Genomic DNA, 22,525 nt, shown 5'->3' on the forward strand with positions numbered 1-22,525 from the left:
AAACGAAAACATTAAGAGGGTTTTTAATATCAAATTATTACAATAGCTTGTATTCACATTTATCTTTTAAGAACTACAAGTCTTTCTATCCTTGGATCCCTTTAACAGAAAGAATGTTAATGTTAATGACATCTTGTGGATTTATTATAATAAACAAATACAGTACCTATGCACAGTATGTTGAATGTATACAGTATATCCGTCTTGTGTCTTATCTTTCCATTCCAACAATAATTTACAGAAAAATATGGCATATTTTAGAGATGGTTTGAATTGCGATTAATTACGATGAAATAATTTTTAAGCTGTGATTAACTCGATTAAAAAATTTTAATCGTTTGACAGCCCTAATTGCGACATTTTGGGGGTTTGCGATATATATCGCAATATTAAAACAAGAACACTTTTCACCAGATGACTTGAATAACTTTGTTTGGGAAGACTTTGGTTGACTCACCATTCATATAATACAGTTTACTCCAGGCTAAGGGGCTTCATCTGTGAATTATGAGGATTGAAATATGTAAAAGGGATCCAGGAGGCCACGTCTCTGCACACTTGCTGCTTTTATTAAGCAAAACAAAAGTTTACGTGCTCAAAAAAACAACCAAAAAACAGTTGCACGTCCTGCGATAGGACTATTGCACATGCTCATATCGCCATGGTGATGTTCAAACGATATATTGTGCAGGTCTACTTTTTATGAGTCTACACTTTAGTGCTTATGAAGAGTAGGATTTGTTTGGCCTTGCCAGAGGCCTTCGCTCTGTTGCCATTGTAATTCATTATATGTACTGCTGATTTCAGAATGAAAATAAGCCAGCACGAATGACTCGGCAAGTCTCTTGAACAGGGCGAAGGGCACAGCAGAATTAGCAGCAGGGTAGCTTGTTGGTCACTGGATGGTCTTTCCTGTTTGTGCTCCAACGATGCGGGACTTGGAGGTATGCCTGCATAGACAATTTGGTTGCATCAGTGCAACACTTGTCCATTTGAGAGGTGAGGAACCCTCACAGATGGTTTTCACAGATGGTGTCCATCAACATGACTGTCTAAACTAAACATATTTAGTTGCTGTAGCACACCCTAAAAGACAGACGTCTTAAATGTTTCCTACGCAGAGCATTGTACTCGCTTCATACCCACCGTGGATGTTTGATTAAGGTCTGAAAATCAGAAAACGTACACAAATGCCTTAAGAGAGTGGGCGTACACAAAGTGAACAGAACCGTGGGATGAAGTTGTAAATAATTAAGAAATGCTGAGTGATGTTTTCCTCCAGCACTGAAGGGCTGTATGGTGCAATGCACTCTTGCCCAAGTCCACTTTTCTCTACGAGGATGTATTGATGGTGTTGTGGAGTGAATGGTTTGAGGGTTTCCTGTCTTTTTTACCGCATATCTGTGGAGTACAATGTTTTATAGATTGTCATATTATTCTTCGTTGTTTGTTGTTGTTGACCCAAAAGTTGGTTAAAATATAGAATTGAAACACAAAATGAGCAAATGTTCAATTTGCTAACACATTGTTGGTAGAATTTCTTCTAGCATCCTTTTGTCTTTGATTAATAGCCAACTGGACAACATTGCCAAACTATAAATAGAATTCCTTTTTCGTTTCAGGTTTTGACTTTTTATTTATGGTTTTGCTTTGAGTAAGTGAAGCTAATTACTTTCCATCCCCAACAGCTTTCATTTGCATTTAGCAGCTCTGTGCTTTGATTTGGTTCTTGTTTGTGCAATTGCAATGATTCTTAATACAAAAATGGATATATTACTGGCTTAGTCTGAAAAAGATCCTTAACTTGGCAATATTGTGAATAAAATTACTTAACAATAAAGCATTGGAATGATAACATTTTTTGATTATTTAAATGTATTCTAGGGAAATCATAGTGTTAATGTAAAATACTTTTCTATTCTATGCAAGCTCCACCAGTGCCTTGATAAGTACACAGAGCCCTGACATTTTAACTGAGACTGACCCAAAAAGCCATTTTTCTTCCCTTTAATAGTGATTGTTTAGGTCTAATACTCTGGGCTCTGCTTGCCAAAAACACTGCACACGCGAGCCTGTAACTATCCACAATTGACCATGGATTCAGAGTAGTCAAAAATTTTACTCAAATAAGAGTAGCGTTACTTCAAAAAGTAAGAGTAAAAGTACTCATCCAAAAAAATGGACTCAAGTATAAGTACCCGTATTTTTCGGACTACAAGTCGCTCCTGAGTACAAGTCGCACCAGCCATAAAATGCTCAACAAGAGGAAAAAAACATGTATACGTCGCACCGGAGTATAAGTCGTATTTGGGGGGGAAATTTACTTGCTAAAATCCATCACATGGAACAGATATGTCATCTTGAAAGGCAATTTTTAAAAATAAAAATACAATAGAGAACAACGTGCTGAATAAGTGTACACTATGATAATGTTACATGATGCATGAACAACAAAATGCGAAGGTGGCCGGTATGTTAACGTAGCATAGCTATTAAGTTATTCAGATAACTATAGCATAAAGAACATGCTAACAAGTTTACCAAACCATCAGTGTCACTCCAAAACACCAAGTGAAATGATATAATAATGTGTTAATAATTTTACACATAATTCGCTCCAGAGTATAAGTCGCACCCCCAGCCAAACTATGAAAAAAAAACTGCGACTTATAGTCCGAAAAATACGGTACTGTAAAAAAGTATCCAGTGAAAAGAATACTCAAGTAATGAGTAACATTTTGAGTAACTGCTTTTTTTTCTCTCTCTTTCTCTCAGTACAAACTTATCTATATGAACTGGTTATATAATGATACTGTACAATAAACCATTACATAACCACATTAAGCCAAAGGAAACTAAATCATTAAAGGGGGGGGGGGGGACAGTAATGAAGCATTATTCGTCCAAAGAGCATGAGTGCCCTGTTCTATAGTGGAGAAAATACTTCCTAGTTTGAGCATTGTATACTGTAGTTCCCTCATAGTTACTATTAAGAAATTAAAAGATCATATCTCCGGTTTTCCGTGGTTAATCAGTTCCAAATAAAAACTGTGAGAGAGTTGTAAATCCGCCATTTCGAATCATGTTGAGGGCAGCGCTCTATGTCAAATACTTCATTTGTTACCGTGCTCTAAAGACACGTGATTGAAACTGCAAGCATGCGTCTGATTGGTGTAATGGAGTCATGTGATTATTGTTGCGACGTCTCATTGGTGAAATTAGTAGCGCTACTCTTGGCAATAGCATCTCTAGCAAAAAAAAAAAAATCTAATATGTAAAATAAAGAGGAAAAATGTAACAACTCTTGTTGTAGCCCAAAGTAGCAGAGTAAAAGTAGCGTTTTTTTCTTCACAAATCTAGTAAAAGTAAAAAGTATGGCCTTAGTCAAACTACTCTTAGAAGTACATTTTTCTCAAAAAGTTACTCAAGTAAATGTAACGGCGTTACTACCCACCTCTGTGCACAACCCCAACTCTAGTACAGCACATGCACGCCATTCACGAGCTTAGCAAGGCTACAGTTACGCTTAAGGCTGGAGGTGGCAGTCGCGAGTAAAAAACAGTGACAAACTCCATATAGCATCTTTAATTAATTATATAATTTATGATTTATTATTATTAATAATAATTATTATTAATTAAAATGTCACAAAATGTCTGCTTAATATATCAGCTTTTTTTCATTGAAATATTAATCTGTAATAAACGTAACTCAACAAAACTCAAGATATACAGTGTTAGATGCCCACTGATTACTGGGTTTCAAATTTTAATAAATTCCTGTTAGATTACTGTACTTGTCATATCATGAAGCACATTTAAAATCATTTGTCTTTTCCAGAAATTTGACAGCGCACTATAACCCATTGTGCTTCATTTAGGAATTCTAGTTGTGCTTAGTGACCTAAAATATTTTGTTAGCCCATAACTGTGTTATACTCCTCCAGTAAAGTGCTCATGGCACACATTAATCATTCATCCAACCCATAAATTAAACGGTAAAACAAATAACAAATATATCAAACAATAGGGTTATATCATATGTACTAGTATATGTAAGGAACAAATGACAAATGCAGTACATTGATTCACTAATGTGTCTTATGATCAGGTGCACCATACATGTAAAAAGAAACTTGTTTATTGTTGGTGAGTCTAATAGTCTAAAAAATATGTTATATGGTTGCGTGTGTGTGGGGTGTGTGTGTGTGTGTGTGTGGGAAGGGGAGAGGGGGTGCAGGGGCGACTCATGAATGAATCGAGAACAATACCAATATGTTCTAAAAGTATTTGAGCATTTTTAGATTAAATTGCTAATTTAGATATAACAGATATGAATCTACCTGTGACCGTATGTGTGTTCACAAAATGCAACGTTATCTAAATCAACTTTGAAGAATGCTCAATGTATGAACGATTTCAAATATGAAATGCATTGTAAAAAAACACGTTACACCTAATAAATAATGATCTATAGCAGTGATCCCCAACCACCGGGCTGGGGACCGATACCGGTCTGTGGCGCATTTGCTACCGGGCTGCAGAGAAATAGCGTATTGGCCCGAATATAAGACGGCCCTGATTATAAGACGACCCCCTCTTTTTCAAGACTCAAGTTTGAAAAAAGACTTTTTAAACACCAAATTAATTTTAATACAGAAAATAATTACAGTCCATCCGAAACAAATGAATAAAACAATATATTTGAGAGAAAAAGCATGTTATTTTGCCTCCTTCAAATTTTAATATCTGAACATTTAAATATGTAAAGTGCAATCACATTCGCAAATGAATGGCTTCTGGTTTTTGAAATGTAAATAAACCTATCTATTGTGATAAAACAACAAAATTACAATAACTGCATTAACCATCAAAGTGAAGTTTAACTGTAACTGTGGTCTTGAAACAAATCTGAATAAGGAAAAACATTGCAATAAAATAATGCAAACGGGTTAAATTTGAGAGTAGCTGAGATCTATCATGACAGAACATCGCTTCAATGATATCTGGCGCCATCTAGTGTCGTGAATGGGTATAACATCTAGACCGCGAATATAAGACGACCCCCACTTTTGCAGTCTTATTTCAATGCAAAAAAACACCGTCTTATATTCGGGCCAATACAGTACTAAGTAATTGGTTAACGACCGCAATCTGGCCTGTTCTTTTTGACACATCAATACACCTTTCTACTCAAATGACTAATCTGAGTAGAGCTTTTTGTACGTCGCCACCTAGTAGTTGGCCGTCATTACTGGGGTGTTTGCACACTTATAACAGCCCAGCGTCAGTCAGTGTAAACAGTAACGTTAGTTGCGGTTGTCTGTGTGCGGCGACGTCTTTGGACAGCTTTTTTACAAGGAAAGGGCCAACTGCTGAGCCAGTAGAGGAGCGTACATCCAAGTCCATTCTGCATAATATGTGACTAAAAGCTAGCAAACGAGGCAGAAAATGCGAATGCACTGAGAGCATCATACCTCGTGACGAACCGTATTGCTAAAACCAAGAAACCTTTCACGATTGGAGAATTTTTAAGAAGATTGAAGTTTTAGGAGCAGTCACTGTTAAAAAAGGTTGATTCAGCATATGGTGAGTTACATTTTCCCTGCACTTAAAGTTTGTTTTTAGCCCCATCGTGTTATTTTATATTTACTGTAATTTTCTGCCACACATTGCCGGTCTGTGAAGAAAAAGGCTAACGTCACACCGGTCTGGCAACAAAGGTTGAGGACCACTGATATACACAGCTTCCTGAAAAACATGCTACCCATTGAGCCGTACAGTTTTTCTGCATTGGCATGACCATAAGGCATCTAGTTAGCATTATCCCCAATAAAATTGGTTTATAAAAAGTGCTTATTTGGTGCTGAGGGCGCTATGAGTCTGCTGCTTTTGTTTTCCTAAGTCATAACAATATGGCTGCAGGGGCCTGATAAAAGTTACTTTGAAGTAAATGGAGCCAAAGTTTTGCATTTAAACGTTGATCTCGGAGTCTCATTAACCTGCTTTAGAAATGTCCTTCTTCAAGTATCGCCAGGGAATTGTTGCCCTGAAATATAAATAGTTCCATTATAGTCAATATATTTCAGATGGTAGACTTATTAGGGCGTACAAGAAATTGTAATGACTGACATAGGTGTTCCATTTTTGAATCGAAAGTATGCTATCGTGTATTTCTTATTAAGAACTATGAAAAGGAGTTCGTGATACACCTTAAACCCAGGGTCTCCAAACTATTCCACACAGGGCAGCAGTGGGTGCAGGATTTTATTCCAACAAAACAAAACGACGTCTTTTCACAAATCTGTTACAAGTGTAATCAGTTGATTGCAGTCTGGTGCTGCTTGTTTTAGCAGAAACCTCATTGGTTAAACTGTCTCCGCTCGACACGTTGGAACAAAAACGAGGACCCACAGCGGCTCTTGAGGACCGGTTTGGAGACCCCTGCCCTAAACAATGAAGAGGTCTGTTAAGGGCAGTTGACATGTTTTATGGAAAATCGAAGTTCTCTTTAAAAGCAATGGATTTGCTCCAATCTTTTCTCCCACAAGCAACTTTCTTCCGGCAACTTTGGCAAGTTTTACAAAGAAGCATCTGAGTGATAGTTTGTTAGTGCTGACAGTGGACTAAATCCCTCTCTCAGATCATCTGTTTTTTCAAACAGAACCTGTCAACTCACCTATGTCTTGGAAAGGATCCTAACGGGAAACATGTTTTAAATGAAAAATAAAGAAGCCTGTGCCTCTCATTTGATTTGAATCTAAACATCATATACCAAAATGCATCATAAATAACGCTAACTTGAACAAATATGATGGTTGGTTGCCCTTTCGGATCTTTTTTTCCAGATAAGCCCAGCCGAAAAGTTAACCCCCGTCACCTAAAAAGATTATAAAAAAGAGGATATGAAACTTGTACTGTTAGTTATTATTGAAGAGGGTGAAATTGGGACATGTCATTAATAATTTGCATGGAAAAGTCAGTATTTCGGTACTTTTGCCTCCAAACGAACTCACAGAAGTAGCTGTCCACTAAAGATTGGTCTGTGCCGCATTAGGGTAAGGGCGGGACTTAGTGTGTGCATTAAATTGGAGCTGGCACAGGTAACGGGGTTTAATTTTTCGCGCGTGCACTTTTTGCATTATTAGTGGGGTTTATCTGGAAAAGATCCAGGATCCTTACGGGAAACATGTTTTAATTGAAAAACAAGAAACCAGTACTAATCATTTAATTTGAATATAAACACCATATACTCCAATGCATCATAAATAACTGTAACTTGAACAAATATGAATGGTTGGTAACCCTTTCAGCTGCATTTCTATTTTTAAAAAATCTGTCCTGAAGAGCCTGGAGCTGATGTCTTCCCATCCCCATATTGTATGCTGCTGTGACATCCATAACAATCCATACTGGATGAAGCCAGCATTGTCCTGCATCTCTTGTTGTCACTACTGTATAGCTTCTTTCATATTCCACATAAATATTAGGTCTTTTAAGAAAAACACTTTCTGAACTCTGCGCTTTTACTTTCAGTGAGCCTGCAGTAATGAGTCATACACCTTCTATTCAAAGTCACATCAATTTGTGCTGCTAACTCTTACATTCATTGTAAGCAAACAAGGAGAGTGCATGACCATGTTTCTAAAAATGGCTGACAGATGCTTTGTGCGTAAAGTGTGCTTAGGGAGTACAGATGTAGATTTCTATTGACTATCCTCCTCGGCTTTTAAATGCCTTGCTAAACTGTTCCCTCCTTCCTACATATGAAATTCTATACAGGATGTGGCTGCATAGATCATATGTATATATATTTAAATAATTGTGTTTCTTTTTAGTGCAAAAGCGACACCATATATTGGCATATATATTTTTTATTTGCTTTGTGTATGTCTTAACAAAAGGACATAATACGTATAAGAAATCCAAAATGTCATATAAAATGACATTCACCAGACTCCATCACTTTTCAGTTACTGAGGGCAAAAAAATATTCAACTTTAATTAGCAATCTTTTTTTTAACTTTGTTTTTTTTTTTAATTCTCCCAGCGGGGTTGAAAATTGAAATCTAAATATGTTGATCCACTCAAAAAAATTTTCATACCTTTTATATTTGCACCATTTTGTAACGTGAAGGAATCTGACCTGTTAGCCAGATTGCTGCAATCACGCCAGCCAAACTGTCAAAACCGCGCAAGCGCAATTTTCAATGGTCCGGGCCAGCAGAATACTGCCTACCCGGCCAAAAGGCCAAACTCCGAGTGTTCACCTTAGTCTTAACCCCTTGTACTGACTCCATTTTGAAAGCTGGAAAAAGACTTCGAAACACAAGTTGACAATTTTTTCTAAATCGGTAGCAATCGTACAGCACAGAGAGACCCAGGCGAGGAGGAAAACTGGATCCAGGGTCACCATATCACAAGTCAAAAGATTCCTGAGAAAAATGGCAATGATCAGTTAAACGTTGTCTTATAAAGGCTCTGGTGAGGCAGGCTGTGGTCCGGAAGAAGTACTTGGCCGTTGTTTAGGATTATTCTCTCTGTGGATTGGACAGGAGGGTTTCGGGCGTTCGACTGTTGTCAGGGCAATGAGAGTTGAGGATTTTGCCACGTCAGCGCTTAGTGTCAACTTCTCAGTCGCGGGTTGCTCATTGTCAGACGTTCCTTGTGGCAAGACTACATGCCCCGCAATTTATTCTGGACTGTCCAGAAGAGCTGATTTCGGGATTTGGTGGTGCAGATGTGGGCTTGTAGATGTCTTGCCTATCACCTGCTTGTCAGCGTCAATCTTGTTCAGTCAACTGCATGACACGTGTGCTGGACTTTCGTGGTCAGAAGGCGTCCTGTATCTGTTCTGCCCTTATGTGCCCGTTGTCTTGGCGCTGCAAATTTGAATAAAATCCAACTGTTCATAATATCAAATATATTCTGTTTGTTTTTCTTAAACTATGAATTAAATGCTATTTATTTTATTTTGGGTGTGTTGGAGTAATACAAACAGTTAAACAGTTAATACGAGAAAAGTTACTATTCCCTATTTGATTTTATTCAGTGTGTTAGAGTAATACAAACAGTTAAACAGTAAATACGAGAAAAGATACTGTTCCCATCAAATGCAAGAGAAAACAAATAACAAAGTATAAGATAACAATGAGACAGAATCACTGCCTTTTTAACCTTGACCCATGCGATTCCATAACTGTAGATTAAGGTAGAAACAGCCAGACAAAAACACTTTCAAGTAGGGCGGCAGCTATCGATTATTTTAGTAATCGATTAGTCTACCAACTAGTTAGTTCGAATAATCGAGTTATCGGATTAGGAACATTTAATACGTTGCAGAATAAGGAGATGGAAAACAAACAAGCGTTTATGCGAATGCAAAATAAAATGCCCGAGTGTTTCTTCAAACTATGCAGAATTGCACTTACACATAAAAATAAATTAAAATACCTGTGCTTAGCCTCAAACTGTATTAAAATATAAATAAATGAAGATATAAGTACAACAAAAGAACAAATGGCTAACCCATAGCAAAAGTACGCTAGCTTAAATGCTATAAAATGCTTAAAATGCTATAAACTTTTTTTTTTTTCTTTTTTTTTTTTTACAATGCTCTTAACAAATCGTTCAAACACATATACCCACCAAAAACGGCTAAATATAGCTTTAAACAAAATTACAAATACATAAAAAACATTAGCTGAAAGAAAAACTTGCCTTATGTTGTTTTTAACAGGGAGCAACTGGATTCAGCCATGTTAAATAAGTTATGTCATGTTCACTGTTGCCACTAGACGGCAGTTCATCCACCCAAATCAATAAAACTAAATGCAAACACTATCAAAACAAACCATTACGACGCCACTCTAAATAAATGAATATTCGAAGCAGCAACATTTAATTCGAAGCTTTTTTTTCCCGAATCGAATTACTCAAGTTAATCGATTAATCGTTGCAGCAGCTGCACTACTTTATTTTTAGTATCATTTTTACATTTTATTGAATTGGGTCATTTTATAGTTTCATTCACAATACTTTCACTATTTAAGGTTTGGTTCATCACAGAAAAAGTGTGTTGCACACTGCTGCAGTGGCTTCAAAAATGAAAAACCCACACCCAGTAGTGCAGTTCTACAGGGACTACAACATATTTGCTGCTTTTTTTTTCAATCTCACAGGCAGGGCGCTGACAGATTATGGGTCACAACGTATGGGCTCTGATGCACCTCTAATGCATTAAAGTGATCAGTCAAGTGAGAGAGCGCGATCTTGCAGCCCTGCAATGACTTCATGGGGGGAAAAATGGTTGACATAACTGCATGGGAAAACTGTTGACAGGAGAATGCTATTGATTTTCTTTTCTTTTTTTTTTTTCTTTTCACATTTTCACTGTTCATCCCTTTACTGCCATATAGTGGCAACACAACACAATTGTCATGCACCATCACAATTCTTGACAAAAGCTCCTGAGGTTTTTGGTTCCTGCAGTCTGCAGGGCTTCACAGTTCCGTGCTACTTGCCTTCAGGACGTGCACCCCACACAGACGTCAGACTTATGCCCAAACAAATAAAAGACTGCAAAGTTTAATCCTTTAGTTGTGTTTGTGCTTGGAAAAAGAATCAGTGCACAATGACAAGCTAGATGTCTTTTCAAAAGTCCTTAGCGACAGTGCACTTGCTTTGGGAGATGTAGGATGTACAACATTCAAGGCTGAATTTCAAAGCAATACAGTATTTGATCGCCTTTGGGCTACAGTGCATCCAGAGGTTGCGCTAGACTTTTTCGTTGTCTGTCATTTTGACTGACAGGGTCATTAAAATCCGGTCATAATCTATTTTTACCCGTCACTTAAATTTTTAAAATGATAATAATGACATATTCAATAGCAGTGTTGTTCAAAAGCGGTGCGTTACTTACTCAACTCTGAATAAATTGAAGAAATTACCAGCCATGTTGTGTCTACTCTCTGCTCTGTTGATTTGTCATCCAAGACTCTGGGTGCGTTCAGGTTTGAGAATAGCGCACGTACTTCTGACTCCAAGCTGTTTGTCCCTGCTCATTCAATTAGGCTACGTTCATACTACAGGTCTTAATGCACAAATCTGATTTTTTTGTCATATCCGTTTTTTTGGCGTGGCGGTTCAGACTGCTTTTGTCCATTGAGACCATTCAAGTATTACGCATGCGCTCTAATTCGCAGTCCGACATGCGCCGGTGCGCAGAAGCATCAAAACAAATGACAAGTCATCCGTCATTCCAGGGATATCATATTTTGCTTTTCAAAAGGAGGAGACAAATAACAGACATAAATAATCCCTGTTTAGGCTTATATTCACAGTTTATATGGATCGATAGCATGCACGCACTGTCCGTGCATGTCACACACACATACGGGCAGTTTGCCCCGACTCGCCAAGACGGGCTGCAGCCAGACCCCTCTCCCAACTTTCGGCCGTGTAGGAAATGTTGAAATATAGCTCACATAGGGCAGAGAGAAAACCGATCATTCTCATGCTTATCCTCAACCCATTTTTATTTTTTTATGACTGTTGTTGTTGTTGCTTCCCCAAAAGCCGTGTTCACTGCAAGCTAGGCGCTAATAACGCACAGCTAAAATCGGATTTGGGACACTGGACGGTACAGACCGCCGCGACAGTATGGAAAATTGTGGCCCATATCGGATTTGAACCACATACAAAAATGACCCAGATCGGATTTGAAATGGTCCACTTCTATGCGACTTGTCCCGTTCAGACCGTCAAGTTAATGCCTTACTCGAGTCGGAAAAACACGAAAAAATTGGATTCGTGCATTAAGACCTGTAGAATGAATGTAGCCTTAGACAATGCTCTCCAAAGCTTCCTAACGTTTCCATGTTTGCTACACTTGAATGCTAGTTCGGACATTTTTCCGAGTAAGGCCAACGACGTCATGCATCAAGAGAGACAATAGCTAATTAATATGCTCACTCGCCATCCTGTGGTCTGGGGTGTGAATTGCAACCTGTCAAAATGACGGATGGACTTCAGTTTTTTCCGTCACCGTTTTAAAAAAACGGTCAACGACGGAAAATATTCGGTTAACGCGACCCCTGAGTGCATCATAAAAATGTTAAACACTTTTTCTATATTTTTCCCCCCATTAATTAAAGGGTACCCCGGGTAGAAAGAAATGTAATTCTTCCAAGATAAATGTTAGTATGAGTGATAATAATTTGTTATTAAAACACCTCTTAATGTTTTCGTTTTAATAAAATTAGTTTAACTAGTAGGTCGCCATTCTTGTTGACGACGCAATGCACTCTGGCCAGTGACGTCACTGGGCGGTGCTGCCGTGCTTGCACAGTGTCACTCTTTAGCTACACAGTGCTTAATTTGTAAAGCATAAGGTGCCGGAACGCAAAATACATATTACAGCGCGGGCAGGGCGAGACGGGTACAGGTCCTGGAACATACGCAGAAAAATGGTGCTGAAAACAAAACACAAATGCCCACTTGCCATGCTGTTAGACTTTTCCTTTTTTTCTTTCTTTTCTTTGTGCTTTTCTGACTCGTTTTGAACCATCTTCCTTCTCTAAAAAAAATATTTTTTTTATATAAACAACATGCAATTCTTGGGATTTGTTCTGTAGATGAATTTATGCATATTATTATTTTGTTTTATACTGTAATGTCCGTAACTATGTGTGATATTCTGATATAATGTTTTCCGAGGCACCCTGAAGTGCGTGCAACGTTGTTTTGGTCACGTGATGCGGGGGTGAGATAGTAGAGAGGCACGGCCTGCTGAAAGCCACAAGCTGTGTTCGTGCTGTTAGCTCCATGTGTTAATAAAGAAACAAAGTTGTCAGCACGTCGTGTGTTCAATACCTTTGTCAACAAAAACCTCAAAACAAGACACTATGCACGGTCCCCTTAAGAGACGCTGGGACTGGAGAGCTGTGAGTAGTAGGAAGCGAGGGGGAGATGGCCGAGAATCAAAAGTTTGCGGTTGAATGTGGTGGCAGTCCGCTGTTATTTTGTTTATTGTTCCTTTAATGTTGCCACAATAAATTGGAGGAATCCATCAACGACTCCTCTCCTCTTTTCCTCCCATTCAGGGCTATTACAATACATTTTAATGAAAACGTTTTATATTATTATTATTTTCTATACACGAGAGGTGCCGGATCTGCCCAAATAAGTCCCGGAACACTGGGACGCCAAATTCAGGAGGTGCTGGATCTTGTTCTGCCAAGATCTGGCACAAATGAACTCCTGCAGCTGCATAAACATGTTGTTGGTTCTGCCCTTCCAATTTGAACCGGAGCGGAAAAATAATGAGCAGGACAGCACTGTCGATATTTCACAAAACCAGCAGCAAAAGTAATTGAATGAAGACAGGACTATACTTCCATGTGATGTGAGAGTCATGATTTTCCTCATAAAGCAATCGCAACCCAAATGCGTTGTCTGTCTCTGTGCGGTAAAACCTGAAAGTGTTACGGTCCGCGAATGCGGACGCGAACAGACAGCAGTAACATATAGGGATTGCATAAAAGGATTTATTAAACACACAAAACAAAACATGTGATCGCGAAAAAGGAAACACAAAAAGGGTCCATGACAGTAGGTTGGGATCAATTAAAAAACAAAAAAAGCGAGGGAAAACAATGGTGAGAGGCAGACGAATGGTAAATCCAAGGCAAAGATGCAACTCGCAACAGGGGGTCAAGAATATAAATTGTCAATATCTCGGCAAGCTGCCTAGGATCGGTTTAAAGACCCTGCTGATGAGCTGGAATTGGATGCAGGTACGATGTTGGGAAATCATCACACAGCTTTGTAACAAAACCATCTGACCAGCAGCAGAATGTGACAAAATAATGACAGTCGTCATACTAGCTTTGCTTGCTAGCTAGCACAGCTCATCTACTTGTCCAGCCCAACCGCATCATCACACCCAGCGTGTATTGCGCGTGTAAAACATGGCGCCCTCTTTAGGTCAAAATATGTACTAAATATTATAGATTTTAAAATCAATGGCAATGATATATGTATTTCTTATAACGTACTTAACTAAAAGAGAACAATTGTGGCCTAGATTCCCTTTGTATTTTTTTCCCATTGTTTCATCCTTCAGAGTGTTATGAAACAGATCATTTTTCATGTTAAACTTATTATGTGACACAGGCTACTAAAACATGAGCTATGTGCTTAAAACGTGCTGGACTTTAAACACACCCATGTAATTGATTAAAAAAACGAGAAGAAACGGTTGACTGCACTGTAAATGTGAAACCTTGAAATGTGCTTATCTTGCAGTTAGTTGGTCTTCTAGTGGATATTTGATCACTGTTTCAGGTCTGTGGATTTGTTTGAAGCAAGTAGATGAATGTTAATGCGATTGTAAGCTGAATCATTGATTTGGCATTTTGACTCATTCGTTTCATCAGTCTGCCGCAATTAAATCTATCTGGTGGTTTGCCAATTAGAGCCTTGCGCTGTTTCGGCCCATTGGGCAACCTGTAGTGGCAGTTAAGTTAGTGCTCCATAAGATGAGATAAAAACAATGAAATAGCTAAATGTGCGTACTGGAGGATTTAAATTTAAAACTAACCATTCTTTTAATGACTCTTGATTATACTTACAAACCCCCTTGTACTCCTTCCCTCGCATGCTATTAGTTTCCACTAATTAGGCACAACAGTCTTAACTATTTATGACACAGTTTCAATCTTGTTGGACTTTCATGTTGCATTCTTATGTCTTTTAGAATGTATTAGTGCTGCCATGACTGACACGGTGATGAGCAGTAGCTCAGATCGCTGGGTGCCCAACGACATGCAGAAAACCATGCACGCTAGGTGAGTACGATTATCAGCATATGTTGTAACTCGGCTGTATAACCACCAAAGACTAATTCTTTTTTTCCACCTGCATCTTTCTAATGTGTGATCTCTGACAGTGATAAAGACCAGTAAGTAGATAACACCTTCACTATCACTCTCATCTTTTTCTATATTTTATTTTTCAGTCCTGTGACTGTAGAGAAAGAAACACCATTGGTTGACAGTTTGTGGACAATTTTAAGAACTTTATAGTTATTTCACATAAGCATAATTTGTCTCTTCTATGCATATTTGTTCAGTTAATTGTTATAAACACAATGTAATTTTCTTTAATTTTTTATTTTCCCAATTTTCTGTTTTTACTTCTACAGTCCCTGACAAAAGTCTTATCAATTATCCATTTTGTAGAAACAAATGCTAATAACCTGACTTTTAATTATTCAATTGGTTTCAGAAATGGCTCACAAAGCTAAGACCCTCCCAAATGATGTTGAATGTACAAAAATATATTTGTTTCACTGAAAAAAGATTTATCATTTAATGAAGACATAAATGTCAAATTTTGCCAAGACAAAAGTTTTGTCGCCCACAGAAAGTAGTGTGAAAATTGAACAAAAAATGTACTTCAAATACAAAAATATGTTACATAACATAAGCGAAGTAAGTAGTGGTGCTGTGAGATCCAAATTTAATATTTTGTATGACTTCCATGGGCTTAAACGACTGCATCCATGCGGTTCGGCAAGGATTCATACAATTTATTGATGAAGTCATCAGGAACATCAAAGAAAGCAGTCTTGCATGCCTCCCAGAGTTCATCAACATTCTTGGGTTTCGTCTTCCATGCTTCCTCTTTCATCCTCTTCATGTGTGGTGACTGGGCTGGCCAGTCCTGCAGGATCTTGATCTTCTTTGCCTTGAGAAACTTTGAGGTAGAGATTGAAGTATGCGATGGAGCTCCATCCTGCTGCAGAATTTGTCCCTTTTTATGGTTAGGAATGTAAGAGGCAGCTAAGATTTGTTAATATTTTAGATTATTTATGTTGCCTTTCACCCTGCAGATCTCTCGCACACCCCATACTCGATGTAACCCCAGACCTTGATTTTGCCACTACCAAACTTCACTAGTGTAGGTTCTTTGATTTAAAACCTATGCCAAAGGGTCATTTTGAGAGGAATTTTTAAAGAAAAATGCAAGACAAAGGGTTAGAACAGTGGTTCTTAACCTAGGTTCGATTGAACCCCAGGGGTCCGGGGAGTAAGTCACGTTTGGCGAAGGTTAAGACACACAGGGCCCATTTTCGTACACTGACTAAAGGCAAAGTGTCATTTTAGACTAGGTTTTAGAGTGGCTTTCCCCCAATTTACAAGCGTCGTTCTATTTCTTTCAACTGCTAGCCCTCAATCTAATTGAAGGAGAAACTGGTTTGCTCAGTGGAAGGTTGACCCGTACATCATACGAGGAAGTATAACAAAAAAAAACAAAAAACATTTGCATCACACTTTTTACATGATCAAAATAGTATGTGATACACGGATGCAACATTAAAATGAGAATGTAGACATGCTAACAAAAAATTCACTCAGATATTAGCTTTCTGTAACTAAGCTATATCGGTTTTGAATTTGAAAAAAAAAAAAAAAAAAAGCTTTATTATTTAATTCCGAAGGGTTCGTTGTATCCACATGTGAAACTTGAATCTCCAGGTCCGCATGTTTTTGGAAGCATGGAGAGTACAATGTTTAATATATTGTTTTGTTCGAAAATTACATCTTCATTTGCAATGGCAGTTGCCACACAGTGTTTTTATATGCTCTTGTTCACACATTTTGCTGTAAACTAACTTGAGAATGCTTCAATTATCTTCTCATATGCATATAAAGACGGACATGCCTATTAATATAATTATTATTAGAGATCGACAAATATGGGTTTTTCATGACTGATACCGATAATTAGTAGTTAGAGGGGCCGATAACTGATTTTTGGAGTTGATATTCATTTGCAGTAAACTTGTAAAAATTGGGGGGGGGGAATTAATAATGCAAACACTGAAGTTTGAAATTCATTGAAATGCCCAAAGCAGGGGTCCCCAAACCTTTTTCTGTGAGGGCCACATAACTTTTCCCTTCTTTTTTGAGGGGCCGTGTCAGTTTGTAACAGAAAAAGTGTGACGATTGCAGGAGTGCCTAAAAGTAAAACTTTATTGTTTTTCTGAAAGCCACAATCAAATAACCCTTTCTGGATTCCTCACAGAACAAAAGTAAATAAAATAAAAATAATAATAATAATAATATGGCGGCACGGTAGCTGAGTGGTTAGCAAGTCCGCCTCACAGTTCTGCGATCAGGGGTTCAATCCCGGGCTTCAGCCTTCCTGTGTGGAGTTTGTATGTTCTCCCCGTGCCTGCGTGGGTTTCTTCCGGGAACTCCGGTTTCCTCCCACATCCCAAAAACATGCATGGTAGGCTGATTGAACACTCTAAATTGTCCGTAGGTATGAGTGTGTGCGTGAATGGTTGTATGTCTCCTTGTGCCCTGCGAATGGCTGGCAACCAGTTCAGGGTGTCCCCTGCCTACTGCCCGTAGTTAGCTGGGATAGACTCCAGCACCTCCGCGACCCTCGTGAGGAAAAAGCGGCATGGAAAATGAATGAATGAATGAATAATGATAATATAATAATAAATTCTAATAACACTATTAATTAAATAGATAGCCAAATAACCCTCTCTGGGTTCTTCACAGAAAAAAGCCAGGAAATAAATAACACTACTGGAAAAAAAAAAATTGTTCAGGGGGCCGGACCAATTGTGGAGGCGGGCCGTAGTTTGGGGACCACTGGCCTAAAGCATGTTTATTGAATCACAAAAATAGAAAATAATAGGGGGGTGGCGTGTATTCAGTGGTGGTCGTTCCCAAACCAGAGGTTGTGGGTTCAATTCTCCGCCCTGATGAGCTCGTCTAAGTATCCTTGAGCAAGATACTAAACCCCATGATGCTCCTGGTGCTGAGTCACCAGTAGGTAGATGAGGATATAGTGTGAAGCCCCTTGAGGGCTTTAAAAAGAAGGAAAGGCACAATGCAAGTGTGACTTCATTTACCATTACCAATTAACCAATCAGAGGATGTGGTGAATAATAGTACAGGAGAGAGGCACGGCTGCATCTGAGCCGAAATAACCCAGTTTTAAAATAGATTTTTTTCATATCGGCCAGTTAGATTTTAAAAAAGGCCAATACGGATATACATCAAATTTCCAAATATCGGCGCCGATAATCGGCCCGGACGATGCTCTGTCTATCTGTAGTTATTATTATATTAAGGTAACTGTTATTAATTTTGTATTTTGAAATTATGGGCTATACTTTCCAAATTTTTGAGAGCTGAACCCTGATAGGACGTTACTACTTGCCATGCCAAAGGGAAGTATTATTTTTCAAAAATGCAATAAACAAAAATGTTTTTTCTTTTCCTTTGAATCGTAGTTAAACCAAATTCTGATGTTGTTGTCATTTTCACTGATCTTGATGTAGTGCCCCATTGAGACATACAGTATGTTCTATTAATTTTGTGTAAATTATTACATCATCGACCGTTTGACCGACAGGGGCAATTGGACCATGCAACCTGGCCCTGGTCCTGGATCTGCACCAGACCTTACAGATGAAGAAAAAGAAATCATAAATGGTGTGATAGCACGAGCTGAGAAAATGGAGGCCATGGAGCAAGAGAGGATCGGGTGAGACACTTAAACAAGTGTATGGAAATGGCTCCCTTCAACATGTTGTAGTAATTTAACTTGAACTGTAAGTCACTTACAAGGGAGGTCTCAGTGACATCAGGTGTGCTTCTGCAGGCGCTTGATAAACCGCTTGGATGATATGAAGAAGACAGTGTGTGGGGATGGACTGTCTCGTTGCGTGCTTTGTGGGGAGCAGCTGGGCACACCTGGGGTCAGTTCAGTGGTGTGTGAGGACTGCAAAAAGGTAGGTGCTAAAATAACTACAAATGCCAGTTATACTAGACATTGGTGAGATGTGAATGCTGTTACTGCTACTGCTAGAAAGCTTAATTACTCAATTTGATGCATAACACATCATAGAATTCCTCAGATACATTTTGCCCTCTTGGGATGAGAACCTCACTGGGATGACACCAGAGCGACCTCATTGGTTGCTTAGTAAGTGCTCGAAGGCACTGGCTCAACATCATTGCAGCAGTGGTACTGCTTTCTTAACGCTTGGCTCTCAATATCAACACACCAATGTGAATTTGTGACTCCAGACCCTTGAAGCACAACTTGCTACTTGGCACGTCGTCACCATTATGCAACGATGTTTTTATTTTCTTGTTGCCCAGAACATGTGTACTAAATGTGGTACCCAGTGTGGCAGCAGGCCCCGTGCTGTGTGGCTCTGCAAGATCTGCAGAGAACAACGTGAGGTGAGTGCATTATTATGCTAGAAACGAAATTCATCTTGTTGGGTAACTAAATACCATGTTTTTTCTCAGGTATGGAAGAGGTCTGGCGCCTGGTTCTTTAAAGGATTCCCTAAACAATTCCTTCCTGCACCCATGCCATTATCTAAACCGAAAGACCAACGTGCCCAGGAAGAAGCCTCTAAACCTGAGGAGGCAACTTCGCAACAAGAACCTGGTGAGTGCAGCAGTGCAATGGCTTTACTTTTAATTTGTACAGGTCGTTATTAATTTTTAGAAAGGGATGTCCCGATTGCATATTTTTGCACCCAAGTCAGTCACCTGATTTTGAGAATCTGCCAATACCGAGTCCCGATCCGATACAGAGAAAAAAAAAAAGGTTTTGTTTTTATTTGAAGGAAAGTTCCAAACATGTTACAGAACTTTACTTTTTACAGTACTTCTTCCGCTTTTTCCAGGAGGGTTGCGGAGCATAAAGCGTATACTGTACATTCTTGTATCTTTTGGCAATGCCATTGTATTTCTGGATTATTGTGTTACGTTTTGCCCTTAAAAAGTAAAAAAAAAAAAAAAAAGACTACAATGATATTGGAAAAAATTAACAATGCGATATACGTATTTTTCCAAGGCTCCACACCTACCTTTTGCATCGGTTGCACTGGTGCGCCTAACCTTTTTCTTAAAGCAACAATAGTTAACTTTTCAACCTTTATAAAATATTTTCATAACATCTGTGATAATATGTCGACTGACAGCTTGTTAGATGACACCTCTTTTATATCTTGAGGGTGTGTGTATTAGGGATGTCCCGATCCAGGTTTTTGCACTTCCGATCCGATCCGATATTGTTTTGCACCTCCGATCCGATACCGATACTGGCCGATACCGACCGATCTGAGCATGTGTTAAAGTTTAAAGTTATTTAGCCTCCTTACTTAGTTGTCAGACTCATGTTGAGAAAGGTTTTAGTACTCTTGATAATATCTAGCCAGCTGAATTAGGTGAGTTTGAATAACACACAACGGTTGGTAACAAGAAACTAACCTGTTTATTCAGTGACAAACACAAAACATCATAAATAACAAACAGAAATGGCATAGTCAGTCAATCAGTAAAACGTGCAAATAATATTGTAAACTCTCTTAAAAAAGCAAAACACACCAACAACCTCAGTGGAAAATCCCCCAAATCCCCCAAGCTATTATATGCTTTTAATGTTTTGTGCATTAGTTACAAAAATTGTATAAAAAGCCTCTCAGGTTTAAGTAAACGACTATTTCAGTATCAAGTTAACATTTTAAAACAGTAAATAAAATACTCAAGTCCCCATTCTGTATCAGCAGCTTTAAACTACATTCAATTAATTTAATTTTGCGAATCAACTGTTAAAGTTGTTAAAATTGCTCCCGTTATTCCATAATTTCCCTTCTGTCTACTTTTGACATGTGAAAGTTTTAAAACTGTTTTGAACTCATGCCACGAGATAAAAACACAACAACATACCTGACTGCTGCCGAAAAGCTGCTACAAAGTACGTCATCCACATAATGTAATGGTAGATATCATTTATATAGGACTAGATGAACCATTGATTCGGTAGCGTGAGCAGCACATCTACAAAAAGCTAGATGCGGCCGTTAGTAAACGGCTGCCATCTTAAAGCAGTACTCTTCCCTGCAAGGCTGTTGTAGCGTACCTTCCAAGCAAACCTAATTAACTTTTTATCTAAACGGTAAAATATTGACTTGAATCTATCTTTAAAATAGTTTACTTTCACATGTCGAAAGTAGACAAAAGGGAAATTATGGAATAACGGGAGCAATTTTAACAACTTTAACAGTTGATTCACAACATTAAATTAATTGAATGTAGTTTAAAGCTGCTGTTACAGAATGGGGACTGGAATTTTTTATTTACTGTTATTTTTGTATATTTGTTTACTGCTATATGTTAACTTGATACTGAAATAGTAGTTTGGTTTAGCCTGAGAGGATTTTTGAACAATTTTGGAACTAATGTACAAAACATTTACTTTAAAAGAAGAAAATAAATAAATAAATAAAATAAAACCGGGGGGGGGCGGGCATCAATAATCGTTTTATAATCGAATCGGAGCCTCTGAATCGTAATCGTAATCGAATCGTTAGGTGCCCAAAGATTCCCAGCTCTAATATCTACTATCTCCAGTAAAACGACGTTGACGTAGTTTGTAGCGGCTGTCAGCAACAGTCAGGTATTCTTGTGTTTTTTATCCAGCGGCATGAGTTGAGCTAAAGCCGTGAGTTGAGCATTGGCATTACCCGGGTCTATGACAAGCATTATGTTTGCTTTCGGGACGCAATGCGGTCAGTTTCTCATTGCGTCCCGAAGACCGCGCTGTGTATTAGTTCCGCTTTACTTGACATATTTCAATAATCGGAATTTGGATGTTTGTGAATCGTTCACGAATGTTCCACAGCCGAATCGCTCAAGGATTTAATGATGGCTCGGCATGTTGTACCGTGGCTCTAATTGTTGGATGGTGCGTCTTTACTCACGTGAGATAATGGCTCGTCATCCAGAATGAATTCTTCGGCAATGACTCTTGTTATTCCCTGGGCTTTGGGACTGTCGAGTGCCAGTTTGTCACGCATAGCAAAAGTTTCTGCCAGTGTTAGTTGCGTAGGAACTTTCTTTTTGTCTTCGGTTTTCTTAACATACTCCTCATATTGTTTGTGGTGGTATTTCGCTAAATGCTTGATTAGGTTGGTTGTATTAAAACTTCTTACAGCTTTACCACTATGCTTGACTTTATTGTGGCATATGTTGCACTCTGCCTCTTCGTCTTTGTCGTCCTTTATTAAGGTGAAATGATCCCACACAGCTGACATTTTTACAGATAAAGTCTCTCGGTAAATTGGGAGACGGTAATGTAAATGTAGTGTGTTGAAGGTGTGCCGTAAAATGCAGACCGGATTTTAAGCAAACCGAAACAAAAACTGGAATGGATTATGTAAATCGGTGCGCTGGGAAACTCGGACCGGACTTGAAAAAAAAACTGGATCGGAAGTCTGGATCGGAATTTTTCCGTGTTCCGATCCGATACCGATGCGCATTTTTTTGCCCATATCGGCGTCCGATCCGATCCAAATATTGGATCGTGACATCTCTAGTCTGTATCGCTTTCACGGACGCTAATTTACTTTGAGGAGGATGGCAGGAACCAAAAAAAAAAAAAATACAAATGTGCTGATTGATTTAAAACATGCGTCA

The 22,525-nt window shown here is 38.5% G+C and overlaps 1 protein-coding gene across 2 annotated transcripts in view; it reads left to right on the forward strand.

The window, feature by feature from the left end:
* The window catches only part of LOC130913378 (rabphilin-3A-like), a 45,372-nt gene that overhangs the window by 11,798 nt on the left and 11,049 nt on the right, over positions 1 to 22,525 (forward strand). Inside the window, exons 2-7 of one of the 2 annotated variants that reach the window (XM_057831958.1) lie at positions 14,758 to 14,848; positions 14,950 to 14,961; positions 18,441 to 18,572; positions 18,690 to 18,819; positions 19,193 to 19,276; positions 19,346 to 19,490. In XM_057831958.1, coding sequence (XP_057687941.1) covers positions 14,775 to 14,848; positions 14,950 to 14,961; positions 18,441 to 18,572; positions 18,690 to 18,819; positions 19,193 to 19,276; positions 19,346 to 19,490 — 577 coding nt within the window. In that variant the 5' untranslated portion in view covers positions 14,758 to 14,774. The remainder of the gene's footprint in view (positions 1 to 14,757; positions 14,849 to 14,949; positions 14,962 to 18,440; positions 18,573 to 18,689; positions 18,820 to 19,192; positions 19,277 to 19,345; positions 19,491 to 22,525) is intronic. The other variant, XM_057831960.1, reaches the window with a different exon arrangement.

Source organism: Corythoichthys intestinalis, chromosome 3 (assembly GCF_030265065.1).
Source record: "Corythoichthys intestinalis isolate RoL2023-P3 chromosome 3, ASM3026506v1, whole genome shotgun sequence".
In the NCBI taxonomy this organism is placed as follows: Eukaryota; Metazoa; Chordata; class Actinopteri; order Syngnathiformes; family Syngnathidae; genus Corythoichthys; species Corythoichthys intestinalis.